We start from the raw sequence: 19,226 nt of genomic DNA, 5'->3' as shown, positions 1-19,226 counted from the left end.
GGTTTTTGCTAGGAGATTGGACAAGGCAGAGAACTCCTGCCAGGGATATGAAAGTCCCCAGGAATCCATTTCTAGGGGACAGTGTCTGAGGTGCACTGGCTGAGAACTGTCTCCATGGCTACCAGACTTCCTAGCAAGAAGATCGGCACCGATAGTGGGTCCTCAGCCACCGACCTGGGGGAAAGGGTGGTGCTGGCCCTATGACTCCTGAGTCACTCTGGCCAGTCAGCCAGCAGCCTTCTCCTTGGGCTCCCTGGGCTCTCCCTGGGTCTGTTTTGGTCCCCGAATGCTAATGCTTCATTTCACTGAAGAACTTGGCTGACTCAGGGAGAAAATATGTAAGGGGGGCCCCCTCTGGACCTCATGTCACTTGAGATGAAAAATGTTATGCTGCCTCCATACTATAACAATCTGAGACTATAAACAATGATTTAATTAATGACCATAGAAGAATACTTGCTCACCGATGTTACGTGGCCTAAAACCCCATAACTGACGCAACGTAAAGCCAATGTTTATACGGGCACAGATGACTGGAACCTAACATTTGGATGGCAACTGTTACTTTGAAGAGTGGCAAACAATGACATTTTATTCCCAAGGCCCTTCAGAAAAGAAGCAGAGTAAGGAAGGCAGACCTCTTGAGAGAGACTTGCTTTGGCAGGGAAAGCAATGACTGGATTTGTACAGGAAGAGAAGGAGGATCACTGTGGAATCCAATGGCCTGGCCAGCTAAGCAGCTACTATTACCTCCTTGTTGCTGTACTCGGACCTTCTAAATCTAAAGGGCTGCATTCTATAGCCAGGCCCTGGAATACTCGGAGTTGACTAAATTGTCTTCAAAAAGATGCTTCGAAGATTCTTATAAACAATGACTAAAACTAAATTATGGTGTAATATTAGTTGATTAAGACAAGACTTCAATTTGAGTAATTTTCATCAGCTGGACACAGACAGTGGTAAAAACAAGAACCCATGACTAAAGGCATACTAGCTGATGGGAAGGATTGCAATCTGATGTGGCAGGAATAACAGCAACATTTTTAAAAATTTGAAAATGGAAAGGAACTCTTTCTTTTCAAGACCACAAAGTAAAGGAAAAAATGGGGAAAAGTGTAGCTCGCTCAAGGTTTTCAAATGTCAACAAAGTTCCAAAACTTATTTCAACAATGGCCTCTTCACTCAGAGGAAATCTGGGATCCACACAGCCCCCATATGTTTATGTCTATGCTTCCCCTGTACTTCACCCTGAAGCATTATTCTGAGACATTATTCTGAGACAATGCATTATTCTGAGATGCATTATTCTGAGACAATCTGAACTGCTGATACCTTTTAGTGAGGCAAGCCAGCCAATAAACTAAAATAATTGTAAAATGTGTTATGTTAGCCCTTCAAGGAAATGTTAAAACCTCCCATGCAGTTCTCTACTTTTTAGATGAGGGAATTGACACTAGCTTAAAAGATGGTTCCAAGTGGAAGCAGATAATTCAAGACAATGTCAAGCAAAGGGAAGGGTGAGCAATGTTCATTTGCTTGGCCACGTACCTTTTCACTACTCACTTGCCACGCCCACCCAACCACAGTGCTGAGACCCCGCCAGAATGCATCTGTTTTTCTCCATGGGTTTACCTCTCTACCCACACCCAATTCAGCAGCAGGGAGTCCTAGCCCAAGCTGGGGGGTCATAATCTTTTCTGGGGGAAGGAAGGGACTTGAAATCGAATTTAAAGTACTGATCAGTCTCAAGTGGAGAAGATATAAACTCTTCTTTCTCATATCATGTCTTGCCCACAATGTGTTGTGTGGACAGATGAGTATGCATGGCACGGGTGGTCATTTCTAGATTGCACCATTGCCGGGGGGGTCTGTCTACAGAGAGGAAGAATGCCAAAGAGTGTAGAAAAAAACCAAGGAGGAAAAGAACTAAAACTCAGCTCCTGGGTTCCTCATGAGACATGAGTTTCCCTTCCCACTCTGGGCTCTGAGTCACCCTTTTCCTCTCCAAAACACTCCTCTTTTTAATTTCAGAGAGCATCTTTGCTTGCTTGCAACTAAAATAACTTTTTCTTAAGAGCTGGGACGTGCAAACTCTTCACAGAATCCTCTTTCCTCCACTGAGGCACAAATGCTGGAACTTTTTAAAATAAAGGATGGCTTGGGGCGCCTGGGTGGCTCAGTCGTTAAGCGTCTGCCTTTGGCTCAGGTCATGATCCCAGGGTCCTGGGATCGAGCCCCGCATCGGGCTCCCTGCTCAGCGGGAAGCCTGCTTCTCCCTCTCCCACTCCCCCTGCTTGTGTTCCCTCTCTCGCTGTGTCTCTCTCTGTCAAATAAATAAATAAAGTCTTTTATAAAAAAAATAAAATAAAATAAAATAAAGGCTGGCTTAGGAGACAATATTAAAAAAAGACCACCTAAATCCATCAAGACCAGTTTACCATGCAATAGGACATGGTCTTCCTTTATAAGTGTTTGTAGCCAATTTACTCATTTTTCAAACATTCTGAGTAAGACAGGAGGCTGGGCTCTCCCCGAGTGCTCATGATGAAATCAGAGTTAAAGGCTGTTCTCATGGAGCATGTAGCCTCTGAGGGAAAAGAAGACATGCCTACAGATCAAAATGGCACCAGGAAATAATGGGGCACTTATGTGGCAGGCACTGCGCTACCAGTTTGACCTGCACAGCCTCATTTCCAGCTCACAACAGGTGGGGCAGGTGTCATCACTACCCCTGTTCTGTATGTGACACAATTCAGACCCAGATAGGTTTGGTAACTTGCACATGGGTGCTGGATGGTGGAGGCTGGATTTGAACTCAAGGAGTCTGGGTTAAGACTCCAGTAGTCTGGACTCTACCACCTATTTGCCACCTATGCTTTGCCTTCTTGGTCCTGTGTAGCATGAAAGGAAGGAAGCCCTTCATAAACTAGAGGGCCCTGTTCCTTCCCTCCCTCTGCTTTCCCCAAAGCATTGTTTCTGACATACAACAGGGGATTATTAATCAAGAGACTTCAGAATATAGAAAAGACAACAATTATTGAGTGCTTACCGTGTCCCAGCATTGAACCAGGCACCTAATATACACCATTTCACTAATCTTCATATTTGGTAGGAATCAAAGGAAGAACTATTATCAACATCCTGATTTCAAAGATTAGAACATTGAGGCAGTTTAAAGTTAACGAATTTAATCAGTTAAGTAGGCTAAGTTATGCTATGGGGACATATCAAACTGGAAATCTTAGTGGCTTCACACAAAGGGTTACTGATTACACATGTATATCCGGTGTGGGCTGGCTGGGGGAGTAGAAGGGCACCAGTCCCTGGTGGTCACTCAGGGAACCAGGCTGATGAAGTCATTTCATGACTATTCCATCTGGAACACGGAGTTTTTAGAGTTCACAGGAGCAGGAGAACAGAGTATGGACACTATCGTAGCAGCTCCGAAGTGCTTTGGCCCAGAAATGACCCAGCTCGGTTTTGCTCACAGCCTACGGGCCAGAACCCAACCTGAGGCCCCACCTAACTGCAAGGAGAATGGAGAGTGAGCACATGGATATTGGATGTGCAGTAAATCGCTCTGCCATAGGAGTTCTGCCAAGCTCACCCAGCTACTATGCAGCACTGCAGAGGTATAACCACTCCACTTGATGATGTCCTCAAAATCCGTAAGCATATTTCAGGAGAAGTTGTTCCAAGTCTATCAAACACTTAGAAACAACCAAACCTTATCTTAGAACTCACAGCCTTGTCTTAGAACTTTCTACTTTCTCTTGACTCTCCCAACTATGGCGCACCCAAGGGGAAGTGACTCGGAGTCGAGCACATGGGGGTGGGGGAACCTACCTTTGTTGGCACAAGCCATCCACTTGAGATTGTCTGCAAAAGCAGCCTCTCGCCCAATGAGGTAGGTGAAGATGCGGACCTGGGAGGAAGAGGAGAACAGGCATCAGCGATACGTACCTTTCACCGCGCTGCCCAGACCACATGCGTGGCTCCCGCACATGTGTTTTACCTCTTTAATGCCCCAGAGGCTTCCCATCTGTAGGAACATATTTAAGACATTTGAAGTACAGGCAGCTAGAAATATATTCAAAACTGGAGCCTTTGATCTTTTAAACCATATGGCGCTGGAGGTGGGTGTGTTTCGGTGTGCAACTCATGACAGAGGGGAGCAATGTGAAACGGGAAGCAGGCGGCCACGCGGGCCCGGGGTTTGCTGCACACATATGGACAAGGATCATCTCGGCCTGGACCAAATCCGCAACCATTTTCCTCATCCACACAGGAAACGCAGTGTGCTCTTCTTGGGAATACAAACGCCACCAAAAGACCCTCAACGTTTCCCCCCCGTGTGAGGACAGGTTGCAGACCCTCTTACCATCTGTGGTGTCTGGTGTGATTTTAGGAGGTAATTAACTGGGACCAGAGGCATGGCCTGTAGCCGGGAGACCGATGGGGACTCTTTCTAGCCTTCTTAAGCTTTTGGCTCCCAAAGAGCAGATAGCACGTGTAAAACCCTGGCTCTCTCATTTTCTATTGCTTTCTCAACTCTCTCTCATGAGGCCAGAATCCTTTGAAATAGAGCACCACCCCTCTCCCAAAGTAGTACTTGAGGGTTAGATGGAAGAAAGGTAGGGGATTAAAAGGGTTACAGCCCTCGAATTCAAATTTAAAACAGGACATGGGTCAACAGTACCCAGTCCAAACGAAACTCTTCTGGCAGTCCAAGCACAGCCCTCTGGCCACCTCCTTGTGGCCAAGTTAAAGGAAGACATGCCATTAGATGAAGATGCTGGGCATGTGGCCCCAAAGGCTTTTTACCAGCTGATGTCCCCTCAGCCCATCGAGACTGGCTCAGGCACCCCACTGCTCCTCCAGCGCCTTTATTATAGTTGTCGCTAACTAGTATCTCCTGTGGTTCCTTCTGTGAGGTTGATCTCCACTAGACTGTCCACCTGATGCAGGGAAGAAAGGAATGTCTCTGTTTCCCTGGCTGTGTCCTGATGGAGCACAGTACTTGGAACACTAAAATGCAATACATGAATGGGTAAAAACATATGAATGCTCCTAGCTGAGTATAAAAATGCAGATTTTGCTTTAATTAATAAATGAATTAACTAATATTTTTAAAAGTAGGCTCCACACCCAACGTGGGGCTTGAACTCACAACCCCAAGATCAAGAGTCGTGTGCTCTACTGACTGAGCCGGCCAGGCACCCTCAGATTTTGTTTTAATTATAAATATTCTCCTATCTGGGCATCATAACTTAAGGGCTAGTTTGGAAAGAAATGTTGAAATACACGTTGTCATTATGTCGCCTCGGCCAGTCCTCACTTATGTGCACCAAAGCAGCCCTTCCATCCATCACAGCTCCTAGGGGACTTCCTGGGTCGGTGAGCAGGCAAAGAGAGCTTTGCCTCTCTTCATTCCCCTCACTCTTTTCCACACTATTCCCAATGGAGTCACACTGACAGAGAAAGGATATGTTATTTATTTATTTATTGTTATTATTTTTTTTTAATTGGGAGATTCTGGCTTCTCTTAGGGAAAAAAAGAGAAGAGGCAGCCTTATATGGCCAAAAGTAGTTATTATTGACCTCCCCCCCTACAAAAAGTCACTTCCCTGTTCACTTTTCCTGCCTGGCCACTGTTGGCATTTAGCTGAAGATGTCTGATTTAGGGGGAAACTGAGATCCAGTTAAGTAAAATGATTTGCCTAATTTCATCAAGTCCCAATTTAATGGGAAAGGTCTTCAGAGACCTCAGGATAACACGGGGGCCTCCTCGCAATCTCTTGAAGATGCTGGGTCTGTCCATTTAGAAAACCCCAACCAGCCCCATGGCCCAGAGCCTGTACCCATAGGAGCCAGCAATGGAATCCAGTCTTTTGAGACCCAGACCCATGCTTTTTTCATAAATCCTCATCTTTCTTTCAAATTTAAGCTATTTAAAGGGAAAACACTAAGCTGATCAAAACTTGTATCCCCACTGGCTCTTAACAAAGCAGAAGGCTTAAAGGATAGCTATTAGGAAGTGAAGCCAGAAGTCTACCTTTGTGGGCAAAGAGGAAAAGATCTGGCACAGAGCAGCCCAGCTGTTTTCAAGTAAAGATACCTACACATACCAAACCTCCTCTGCTGTCCAGATGAAGAACCTCAGGATAAACTGAGTTCTCTCTCAGCAGCATAGTTAAAACTCCAGAACAGTGCTGTGAATCATTGGCATAACATCTATAATTCCTCACTTAAAAAGATGGCAACCCATTTGGAAAACCAGGAGGATTGTGCCAAACTTCAGACCAGACATGATTGCGTAAGAATAACTGTGCTAACAATAACTACAATAATGGAAACCAGTATCACAGTACCCACGCCCTCACCACGCTCCTACACCACTGCCCTAGCTCCTACAGTCAGCACCATCCCCTGAGTCAGGTGCATGCTAAGAGATTTACAGGCATTATATTTATTTGGTTGGTTTGTATTTTATTTTATTTTTTATGAGAGAAAATCAGAATCATGTTCAATATCTCCACTTATGTGGCGCCCTTGGCTCCCAGTGGACTGGCCTCCTTATCTGAGTAGAAACGGCAGGGGAATGACTTGTCACATCTCTGCCTATAAAATAAACATCATCAAATGATACTCTGTTCACGCCCTGGATTTCTCACAGTGATGCCTTTCAACTGGCAACAAAAGAGATGGGATTTTACTCCAAAATAAATATTTTGGAGAGCAATTTAACAATATCCATAGCATTTTATTTTTGTAATTTTTTCAGGCCCAGTAATTCTACCTCTAGGCACTTATCTTATAACCAAGATACCAAATAAAATGCCTGTAGGGGCCGAGTGGGTATCAAAGATGACAGGAAGTGGTAGGCATATGGAAAAACTATAGAGTTGCACGTCTTCTTAAAACCCTATAATTTCATTTTATACATTTTCACAAATAAACAGAAATGACAAAGGTATAAGAATGTTCACATTCATGATTTGTAATAGTCAAAAACTGTTACTGCTTAAGTGTCTCTTGACAGCTGATTGGCTAAAAAGGTTATAGTGTATTCAGGGAGTGGAACACCATATAGCTATATACTCATGTGGAGAGGCATCCATTATAAATCAGTAAGGGGGAAAAAAGCCAGTTGTAGGATATTGGATAGCAAAGAACCCTATTTTTCTTCAAGGGGATTTATATCTTTTACTTCACAAATGTCTATATACCACTTGAGTGTTTTTACAAGTGAACAAGTATTGCTTTAATAATTAAAGATCATTTTTTTATTTTATTTATTTTAAGATTTTATTTATTTATCTGACAGAGAGATAGAGAAAGAGCACAAGTAGGCAGAGCAGCAGAGGGAGAGGGAGAAGCAGGCTCCCCGCTGAGCAGGAAGCCCAATGCAGGGCTCGATCCCAGGACCCTGGGATCATGACCTGAGCCAAAGGCAGACGCTTAACTGACTGAGCCACTCAGGCGCCCCTTAAAGATCATTTTAAATGAGAAGAAAGTAATCACACTGCAACCTTCTCAACCATTCTATAAGGATCTAGGAAGACTCAACATAGCAGTGAAAATGTAGCCCCAGTAGAGACAATATGTGGACCTTATGACCGAGCCCTGCATCTTCCTGGGTGGGCTGCCATACTCCACTGCTCAATTAACTGAGTGCAAAACCTTTAGGAGTAACATAATCAAATTGCTCCTCATTTCTATCATTAGCAGATTCTGTAACCTGATAGATTTTATTTCCAACAATTGGAGATTTCTTCCCCAAGAAGCACCATTACAGAAATATTCACAAGTCTGCCTTGAGCTCAACTACTTTTCAGATCAGAGGTGGTTCTGAAACCAAGTTCACAGCACAGAATATCAAGGGACAGAACCATGGCACAGTTCAGACCACAGCAGGAACAGGACACACCAAAGCTCCCCAGAAAGCCAGGCCTTTGTGCTCATCCTCTGTAGGCATGAAGGCACCTCTTTTGTTAATGCAGCATAAAGGCAGGGGGGAAAAAATGTCTGCATAAACCTATTAGTTCATTTTGATCTCCCATTTAACTTTGTATGGTCTTTAAATGTTCTATAAACCCAATTAAGCTTAATAAAATGTTAGAATGTGGACATTTCAAAGTTCAAAGTCACTTAATTTAATCTGATTAGTATAAAATTTCCCAAGTGAAACAAACAAAAAAACTCAATCCAGTTTTTCCAAAAAAAACAAATTACGCTCTGACTCATGTAGATGCAATTCCCACCAGAAATTTGAGGGGCACCATTTCTCTCAACTTGGGTGACTATAGATAGTTTGAGCTTATAATAATGAACCAAATCTCTTCTTTCTATAGCCATTAAAATAGAGCAAGAAGAGTGCCTGCCAATAGAGCTATCATGGACACACTGCACGGCCAGAAAACAGGCTGCCACCCCCCACACACGTCCTCTTGGTAATGAATGGAATATCACCAATGACCATGCTTTTGAGACAGTCCAAGAGTAGCAGGTCATCATCCATCTGTCACAAGTAGCTTCTGAGCACCTACTATGAACCAGGGATCATTCTTGGTGTTGGGGATAAAATGGATAAACAAAACAAACTCTCTGTCTTCAGGGAGTTTACATTTTCATGAGAATGAAACAGATAATAAATGGCAAATTTGTATCTAACATTTATTTGTTGGATTTAATGCTTATGAAGAAAATAAAGCAGGGTAAGGCAATGGAGAGTGATGAAAGCTGCTATTTTAGGAAGAGAGGAAGGGACGCCCTCCCTGATAAGGTGACATGTGATCAGGAACCTGGACAAAACGGGTGGGGGAGGGAGAACAAGAAACATGGCTATTGGGGAAGAATGTTCCAGGTGAAGGGAACAGAAGGTACGAAATCCTTGAGATAGGCATGCTCAAGGGATATTGAAGAAACCAGTAGAAATGGAGTGGAGTCAACCAGGAAAAGTCACAGAGAATGAATGTGGACAGACAATAAGGTCCTTGCAACCACTGTTAGAGAATAGAACCACAGAAGAGACTGCATAGAAGCCTGACATGAGCTACACATGATCTTGTAAAAGAGTAAATCTGTCTACAATGTGGAGAACAAGTCATGCTCAACTTGGCTGCCCATTTGATTTTCCTGTGATGTTCTTATAATTCTGAATGCCCAGGTGTCATCCAACTATAAATAAATCAGATCCTTGGGAGCAGAGGGTCTTTCAATCACCCTTGGTTCTAATGTACAACCAAGTTTGAGAACTACAGACAGAGGGAGACAGGGTAGGAGGCCACTGACATGTTCCAGGTGAGAGATGACAGTGGCTCTGGCCAGGGTGGGGAGAGTTCTTAGACTTCACCAGACATCAGAATCACTAGGGACCTTGAATCCCACATTACTCTAACACCCACCCTCCAGAGACTTAGACTAAGTAGGCCACATATCTACATTTTTACGAACCACCCATGGTGGGTCTGACAATAGGTAGACTGATGCCAACACTTTTAAAAAAACACTGAGAAGATGAGGCCCAAACGCAAGTGGAACCAGGAATTAAGAAATCACTGGAGTCATTTCAAACAAATGTGTTTCTGTAGATTGCTAAGGACTGAGGCAAAACTTCCAGGAGTTTATAATCCTGTATGTGCTTAAAAAAATAGAGGATATGGATCCAGAGGGCATTTTTTTTTAAAAGTTTGTGTCATTCCAATTAGGCAGGAACATCAGACACCAACCAGACTGGGCAACCAGGATCTGCCATTTGCACTTCCTCTCCCCCCCAAGAAAGGGCCGATCTGTACCCACATGTCTGTAGCTAGAGCTGAGTCTTCACACCCAAAGCTGCTCCTTGAAATGACAATAACTCCACTCTTGCTCCCACATACAGAGCAAAGGGCTGAGGACAGAACACTTAGAAGCCTCCAAATACATAGTCTTTACATTTATTTAAAAAAAAAGAAGACAATCTTTCATCTTAAAATAACATTTAACTATAAATCTAGTACTTCTACCTTATAAAACATGCAATTTATATGGATTATATGTATAAATGGCACTTGCTGAAAGAATCGTCCAGTACCTCTGAGTGCCCACATCCATGGGTTCCAAATTTTCATTCAGCCAAGTGGCAGCCTCTGCAAATAAGCATGTGGACTCACCTTCACGTCCTTCCACCTGCTCATGCCCCCTCAGACTCACTGCCCAACTCAATTATTCCCTAAAACACCTCCAGGATTTCTCAAAAATGGTGTGCAACTTGACCTTTAGAAAGAAGTGTCCTGATGTCTTTATGTCTTAAAGGTCAATTTACTATTACTGAATATGTCCTTAATCTGTTTCTTCACAAAATATATTCCTAACCTACTTCTCTTATTTACTCATTTCAATGAATTCTGGTGTAGAGAAGCACCTCTGAATAAAAACTTTAAACTCCAAGCGGAAGATGAGGGCTGGAACTTGATTACTCCCCAAATGCTTCATAAATCACTGCCAATCATATCTTCACGAAAGCACTGCAAGGGTAGAGGTAGCCCCAGAGAAGGTTGATGCCAATGGAAATAGTTACATTGAGCAGGCTGCTCTAATCTAGAAGCCATCATGCTCATAATAAAAGAAGAAACAACCTTATCCAAAGGATGAGGAGAGGCACATAAGGGAACACTTCCCTGAGCAGCAATAAGATGGGACAAATTGAATTTCAAAAGTAATAAAATTTCAACAAATGAATATCATAGATCATTATGATAAATGGACTGTCATTTGTGGGATGCTCTACGAATCTGTATAATCTCTTTCCTCTCAAGCACAGTGCCTCATACCTCATGTGTGGTATTGAAAATACCCCAATTCAGAAAAAATGCCATTTGTGATCTTCTGAGCAGGAAGATGCAAGTCCAGTCTGATGGCCATGTGTTTTGTCAAGGTGAAGGAGAAGGTGTCTCTGAGTTGTCCAGAGACTGTGAACTGAGTTGGCATGGGAGAACACAGGATATGACACATTGCTTCACGGAGCAGTAAGGAGTCAAGCGACAAACATCCTCAAAGGTGGTGACACAATTCATTCGACTATCCAGTCCCATGGACTTAATTCAGGAGGCAAAGGCATGGTATTAACTATGTCTTTTTATGTTCTGTATTTTTGATGCTCTGATACCTGGGGCCTTGCTGCCTTGAAGGAATAACCCCTCCCAGGGTTAGCTAATTCCTGCAGGTTACAAATGACTTGCCTGCAGGTGCATCTCTGAATGCAAATAAACCAATGCAGACCCCTTCTTTTTATCAGGTGTTCACATTCTCGACCTTTATCCACCTGCCATAATCACTCCATGGCCCGGTACCAGACAATGAGGGACAGCTCCTATGCCCCAAAGCCCACTGATATTATTCAATCCTAAGCCTGCTTACCCTGCTTTGCCTTTTTCTTCCCATGGAAACCACAACAAGGCTTCCGCCCTCCAGTTCCCTCTCCCTCTCTCTCTTTGCCCACTCACCTTGCCTTTGTCCTTGCCCTTGGTGCAGCTCCATGTGGTACGGCATGCCCCTTGCTCCTAGGGGACTACCAGTATAATAAACTTCCTTCATATCAGGCATTTCTATGTCTGTGTGCCTTACCATGTCTGATTCAAATAAATACTGAGTACCCTCAAAATAGCTGGGAATCAGGAAACCTGGGCTCCAGGCGGGTCCAACTCCACACTTACTGGCTTGGTGACCTTGAGCAAGTTAGTTAAACCCTCAGACAGTACTTTCCTTATGTGTGGGTAATATGTGGATCATCCACCCACTGCCTGTGATCGATAGCAAATCCGATAATGGATACAAGGACAGGTAAGAAGCGGTGAATTCCAGGCAGAGAGTCGCATCCAAGTGTATTTGAGACAATTTGCTGCAGTAAAACTCAAAAAGTGAGCTGAGGAAAGTCAAATCTCCCATCCACAGACACCCCCTCAACCCTGTCCAGAGGTCTGGTTAAAGAGGAAATGGACTGTTGTGGGTGAAGAAGAGGATCCTTCCTAGGGGACGGTTTTGAGGAGTCATCACTGATATCTGCCGTTACCAAGGATAATGGGATTGATAGTCCCTAACACTAGAATTAGAGCGATGACAACTTCTATTAACCTTGGCAGAGTTATAAGATCCATTGAGATTTTGGCAAAAGCTGTGGACTTTCCCCCTACAAAAAATGCCCAAGGCTGTACATTCATGATTTCAGATAAGATTCATGAGATGTAGGGCATCTCCTCCACCAAAGACTGAGATTCCCGAGGCACCTCTGGATCCCAGGTTAGGAACCTCTGTTTTATATACTTCTTGTATTCTGCACTTGGAATTCCTCAAAAGCAAACTGTATTCTTTGGACAATCAAAATGGGCTGTTCAATGGCAGGGATGTCCACTATCACCACTGCTATTCAACATAGTACTAGAAATCCTAGCCTCAGCAATCAGACAACAAAAAGAAATAAAAGGCATCCGAATCCACAAAGAAGAAGTCAAACTCTCACTCTTTGCAGATGATATGATACTTTATGTGGAAAACCCAAAAGACTCCACCCCAAAACTGCTAGAACTCATACAGGAATTCAGTAAAGTGGCAGGATATAAAATCAGTGCACAGAAATCAGTGGCATTTCTATACACCAACAACAAGATAGAAGAAAGAGAAATTAAGGAGTCGATCCCATTTACAGTTGCACCCAAAATCATAAGATACCTAGGAATAAACCTAACCAAAGAGGCAAAGGATCTGTACTCAGAAAACTATAAAATACTCATGATAGAAATTGAGGAAGACTCAAAGAAATGGAAAAACATTCCACGCTCATGGATTGGAAGAACAAATATTGTGAAAATGTCTATGCTCCCTAGAGCAATCTACACATTTAATGCAATCCCTATCAAAATACCATTAACTTTTTTCAAAGAAATGGAACAAATAATCCTAAAATTTGTATGGAACAAGAAAAGACCCTGAATAACCAGAGGAATGTTGAAAAAGAAAAGCAAAGCTGGTGGCATCACAATTCCGGACTTCAAGCTCTATTACAAAGCTGACATCATCAAGACAGTATGGTACTGGCACAAAAGCAGACACATAGATCAATGGAACAGAATAGAGAGCCCAGAAATGGACCCTCAACTCTATGGTCAACTAATCTTTGACAAAGCAGGAAAGAATGTCCAATGGAAAAAAGACAGTCTCTTCAACAAATGGTGTTGGGAAAATTGGATAGCCACATGCAGAAGAATGAAACTGGACCATTTCCTTACACCACACACAAAAATAGACTCAAATGGATGAAAGACCTAAATGTGAGACAGGAATCCATCAAAATCCTTGAGGAGAACACAGGCAGCAACTTCTTCAACCTCAGCCGCAGCTACTTCTTCCTAGAAACATCGCCAAAGGCAAGGGAAGCAAGGGCAAAAATGAACTATTGGGACTTCATCAAGATAAAAAGCTTTTGCACAGCAAAGGAAACAGTCAACAAAACCAAGAGACAAGTGACAGAATGGGAGAAGATATTTGCAAATGACTTATCAGATAAAGGGCTAGTATCCAAAATCTATAAAGAACTTAAACTCAACACCCAGAGAACAAATAATCCAATCAAGAAATGGGCAGAAGACATGAATAGACATTTCTGCAAAGAAGACATCCAAATGGCCAACAGACACATGAAAAAGTGCTCAACATCCCTCGGCATCAGGGAAATCCAAATCAAAACCTCAATGAGATACCACCTCACACCAGTCAGAATGGCTAAAATTAACAAGTCAGGAGACGACAGATGTTGGCGAGGACGCGGAGAAAGGGGAACCCTCCTACACTGTTGGCAGGAATGCAAGCTGGTGCAGCCACTCTGGAAAACAGTAGGGAGGTTCCTCAAAAAGTTGAAAATAGAGCTACCTTACAACCCAGCAATTGCACTACTGGGCATTTACCCCAAAGAAATGTAGTGGTCTGAAGGGGCAGCTGCACCCCAGTGTTCATAGCAGCAATGTCCACAATAGCCAAACTATGGAAAGAGCCCAGATGCCTATCCACAGATCAATGGATAAAGAAGATGTGGTGTATATATATACAATGGAATATTATGCAGCCATCAAAAAAAATGAAATCTTGCCATTTGCAATGACGTGGATGGAACTAGAGGGTATTAAGCTAAGCAAAATAAGTCAATCAGAGAAAGACAATTATCATATAATTTCACTGATATGAGGAAATTGAGAAACAAGACAGAGGAATCATAGGGGAAGGGAGAGACAAATGAAACAAGACAAAACCAGAGAGGGAGACAAACAATAAGAGACTCTTAATCTCCAGAAACAAACTGAGGATTGCTGGAGTGGAGGGGGGTGGGAGGGATAGGGTGGCTGGGTGATGGACATTGGGGAGGGTATGTGCTATGGTGAGAGTTGTGAATAGTGTAAGACTGATGAATCACAGACCTGTACCCCAAAACAAATAATACATTACATGTTATTAAAAAAATGGGCTGTTCATCTTCAGTGCTTGCCAAATTGAGAGAGAAGTTCATTTGTTCATTTATATGCCCATTTTCCAATGATTGGTGAGCCCCAGATATTGGCCATCCATGACCAGACTAGACTTCAAATCAGGAATGAGTCCTCAATATGTAAGAAAAAGGTGGACACACCAGGAGCCCTGAAACAGAAGAGGCACCACTACAGACCCTGAGTTGGCATATCACATCATGGAGCCTTTGGATGACCACATCTAAAGGAGTAGGGATGGAATTGACAGACAGGACCCCCATCTCATTCATTTTTGAATCCATAGAATCCAGTGCAATGTTTGGCATGGAGCTAGCACTCAAACACATGTTGACCAGCAATACCATAAAAATCCTTTTCTGCTGATATGAGGTCTCTTAAAACAAATTCATTGCCAAAGTTCAGACTGCTGACCACCTACAGATCTGTAGGGCTGGGAGGTCCCTCCCTGCTTCCCTTGCCCTCTCAGACCTGGAGAGATCAAGTGGTGACAGTGATTTGTTCACAGTTATGCCCCTTCTTCTAAGAAGGCTTACAGATTCAACACCATGAACAAAAACACTAACTCCTGTGTGTAAAGCCGTTAAATTTGGAACAGATCAGAAGATCTATTTATGTAAAAGGGAAGCTAATTATTCTACAAATTGGCATGCTGCTAGTTACGCTCATGAAACATCTTGGGATCATGTCACTCCCTAGCTTAGAACCCTCTGATGTCTTCGCATTGCACTTGGAATATATTCCCAACCCCTAATCACAGCTAAGATGCCTGGAAGACCCAGAAAATGACAAACTTGTTCTGGATTCAGAGTCTTTGCATCCACCTGTCCCACTGCCTGGAATGTTCTTCACTCTCTCACTTTATATAGCTAACTCCCTCTCATCCCATTTGTCTCCTTCATGGTACTTGGTACATTTTGTAGTTATCTTAATGACTTGTTTATTTTCTTGAATTACATTTATTTCCAACAGAAATGCAGATGTTGTGGGGGCAGCATGAGGTAACTGTACCCAACTCAGCACCCAGGATGTAGTAGATTCTTGGAGAGTATCAGTCACCCACTTTCTGTCCATTTGTTTTCACAAATTTTATAAGTAAAAATAAGTCAGCATGGAACACTCATGAATTTATCAGGGTTAGAGCCCTTTCCTTCATTACCAACTTCATTTTAAATGCTTTCCTATTTTTCCAGACTGATCTGCTACCAACCAGCTGACATTTCACTTTCCCCTATGAAATTTTTTACACTGAAGCTCAGTGATAAGTATGAAGAAATGGGGGTGGGGTGGGGTGGAAAGCTCTGGTCTTTGTTATTACCATCTCATCTTCAGAAGCCAGAAAATGGTGTCTTAGTTGAGGTCTCGCATGGGTGGATCATCAGTTTTATAGCATGTTTTTTTCTTAGGTGCTGCCCCTTGATTCCAGATGGAAGCCATGCAAAGCCTGAAGTCAATTGTATTTTAAATAACTGCTTGGTTCAGGTATTACATAACAGGGAAAAGATGACACCTCACAATGGTAATGGGATTTTTGCTATTCCAAACAACTTTCAGTGAAGTCTCTCCTTCCCCCCACACCTTGGGACAGTGTGAACAGATGGCAAAGTTTTGTGAAAAACAGGAATGGCTGGGTGGACAGGTGAGCAGAATGCAGTAGATGTAAGGCAGGATTGAGAACTGGACACACCCAGTTTTAGAATCTGGGCCTTCCCCAAGTGAGCTAGGCAACCTGGGGTGAGTTACTTGATCTTTCTGAGCCTCATTTTCCTTACCTGCAAGGCAGGGGGGCGGTTAATATATAACTGTACCCATATGGCAAGATTGCTGTTAAATGGAACCAAAATGGTAGGGGTTGGAGCGGGGTTTGTGCTACTAAAGAGTGTTTATGTGGGGGGTCTTTTCTAAGAGGAGATCTCCAGTGGGGCATCTTGCCTGGACCCTAAAGAGAAAATGTGCAGGAAAAGGCCCAGAGGTGTGAAGTTTGAAGGCATGACTTAGCCTGCCAGTCTGGATGTTAGAGAAAAGCTCCTTTTTCCTTAATGTTCCCCACCCCCCAAGTTTGTGTTTGCCACCCAGATCAGGGTACAGGACTGAGACTCACTTGGCCTTGGGTACAAATGTGGTCCTCGTGTGGGATGTGGGCCAAAGCCCCACAATAAGCAGCAGCATGCATTTGGATAGAACACTCCCTCCACAGACCACCCTAGTGAATCAGCACCACACAGGTTATAGGTCAAGGATTTAGGAGTTTGGAATTTTGCCCAAATCATTCTTGAACTCATTAAAACCAACAGCCGTTGTGAATTCTAAGCTAGTACAGTTCTTGTCACTTCTATTTCCCCAACCAATCCTCCCTGTCACTAAGAATTAGTCTAAAATAGCAGTTTCTGCTGTCAAATCACCTGCCACCTTCTGGGGCTTACTGTCAGTAAGAAAAGTCAAGGGCTCATCAGACATCTGCAAGGATATTATTGAGGACAGTGTTCATTCAATTTTACCTGTGATTCTCCAAGAGGCAGATAGGTAGGGACATGGCTCTGGCGGTAGGGGAGTGTGTGTGTGTATGTGTATGGGGTGTATCAGAATCACCTGTGGGGTTTTGGCAATCAATACATGCTCATTACCTGTACCCCGACCTCTGCCCCTTCCAGGGATTCCAGTGCTCCCAAGAGTCTGAATGCTCACTATGGGAACATGCCCCCAGCTGAAGACCCCATACTATTGAGAGCCACTGTTTTGGGGGAGGAAAGCAAGTTAAAGTTACAGGGGGCAATTGGGGGCACATATCTTCTTTCTGAGAAACCCCAGAAGAAAATGTATTTCTTTTCTTCAATAAGCAAGAGTTGTATTTATCCTAAGAATTGTTATGTTTTAATCTTATAGACTGTAAGCCTTACAATTGTCCAGGGTTCCCTCTTGGCATTGGCTGCCCTCAAGCCGAGGGCTCAAACACCTCCAACAGAGAGTAAGTGTTTTTTTGGCTCTACTTTTATTATTATTGCCTCTACTAGGATTAGGTCATAAATTTTTTCAGTGCCCTTATCATGAAAGGGGGTTAAATTTTGTCAAATGCTTGTAACTGTAAAGTCCTTATATTCCTTCTCTTAGCTTTGTGCACTGGTTGGAGGGATATTTGAAGCCAAAAGAATCCTTCCTGATCTTCCCCCCAATTCTTTGCTCCTGGAAATGAACCCTTAGGCGTTTTCCACATTTTTTTTTCTTTTTTTTCCTCCCAAGTTTTACATGTTAGAGAAAAACAACTGAAAGTTTGTATTGGTCATGCAAATAAGTTGGTGTAAAAGGCACTGTGACCAAGAAGCACTGAGGAAGGGGAGGTCATGTGGGCTAAGAGACCACCTCTGTCCTGCAGGAGCTTTCCTGCGGTGGAGAGAAGCTACAAACCCAGAAGAATCACCATGGAATGCATGGGGATGGTGGGAAAAGGTGGCCTGGATGGCATCAGACAAATCAGTGAAATGTAAACCAGGAAGAGCAATGGGTTTTAATAGAACAAAATCCATAAACTCGCATGAAGTTGGTAGTCCTGACAGCTAGAACCTATTTGGTTTCCTCGCCATCATGGTTTTATTTGTTGGTTTGTTGTTTTTTTGGGGGTCCAGGATTTTTCATGGGGATCAAGAGAAGAGAAAGATAGATCCTGTTCCTGGAGCTGAGTTTGTTTGTTTTCCCAAAATATGTGTCTCCCACTTGGGAGCCTCAAGATTGGTCAAAGCTGTCAGCTCTAATGTCAGCAGGAAGTTCTACAGTTTTCCATCTTAAGTGTCACCTTCTGGGAGATTAGGGCTTTTCCTGGAGGAGCAAGTTTGAGGACATGAGGCTGCATGGGAGGAAGAGGCCAGAGTATCTGCTGCAGCCTGGAAACCCACTCTTCCAGAGTGCTGGGTGACTTCTAACGACTTCAGTGTTAAAAGATCCTAATTAATGGCATGGGATGGGGAAATAAATAATTTCTTTGGAAGTTTCTTGCTAAATACAATTCTTGTGATTTTCATCTCCTCTGCCAACACTTAGTCCAAGCCACTAACACTTCTCAACTGGATAACCAGCTAGGCAGCTTATCTGAGCTTTTCCATTGCTATCCGGTCCCAGAAAAAGCTTCTTGCAAAAAGAATCAGAGAGTGTCTCTCCTTTGCTAGAAGTTCTTCAGGGGCATTGCTTTCATCTAGAATAAGAATCAAAAGCTAGCCCAACCCCATGCTCTGGCCCCTGCCTTGTTCCACAATCCCACCTCAGGTTGACCCTCACCATTGCCAAATTCCCACCCACCTACTTCCTCCCAGGATGCCCTTTTTCCAATTCACCCAACACCTGGGGGTTTTTCCTAACACAGGGCCTTTGTACATGCTGCTGTCATAACACTGAAACATTTTAGCATTGCCATGTCCTTCCCATCCTTTTGGTCTTATCATAAAACTTTCCACCTTCCAAAGTCTCTCCCCCATCCTATTATCTAAAATAAGTCTCTCTTTTATGTTTGATCTCAGCCCCTATTTCTTTTCTGCATGTAATCAGTGCAATTTACAGTCAGTTTATTTGTCTGTCACTTGGCTATATTCTATTTCACACACACACACACACGTAATCTTCATGATGGAGATCAGTTTTATTCACTATTGCTTAACTCCTAATCCAGAACCTGACCCATAGCAGTTGCCCCCAAATATTTGTCAAATAAATGAATAAATGTGGTTA

At 43.2% G+C, this 19,226-nt stretch overlaps 1 protein-coding gene across 11 annotated transcripts in view; it reads right to left on the bottom strand.

The window, feature by feature from the left end:
- Positions 1-19,226, bottom strand: part of CACNA2D3 (calcium voltage-gated channel auxiliary subunit alpha2delta 3) — a 960,286-nt gene that overhangs the window by 313,399 nt on the left and 627,661 nt on the right. For all 11 annotated transcript variants that reach the window (XR_004300377.1, XM_032411506.1, XM_032411505.1 and 8 more), the window contains one exon: positions 3,847-3,925. Coding sequence is in view for 10 of the 11 variants with exons in the window: in XM_032411506.1 (XP_032267397.1) it covers positions 3,847-3,925 (79 nt within the window). In the remaining variant the exon portion in view is untranslated. The remainder of the gene's footprint in view (positions 1-3,846; positions 3,926-19,226) is intronic.

Source organism: Phoca vitulina, unplaced genomic scaffold (genome assembly GCF_004348235.1).
Source record: "Phoca vitulina isolate PV1807 unplaced genomic scaffold, GSC_HSeal_1.0 scaffold13, whole genome shotgun sequence".
NCBI lineage: Eukaryota > Metazoa > Chordata > Mammalia > Carnivora > Phocidae > Phoca > Phoca vitulina.
Note: the sequence above shows the minus strand (reverse complement) of the source record. Positions and strands in the feature narration are given on the sequence as shown.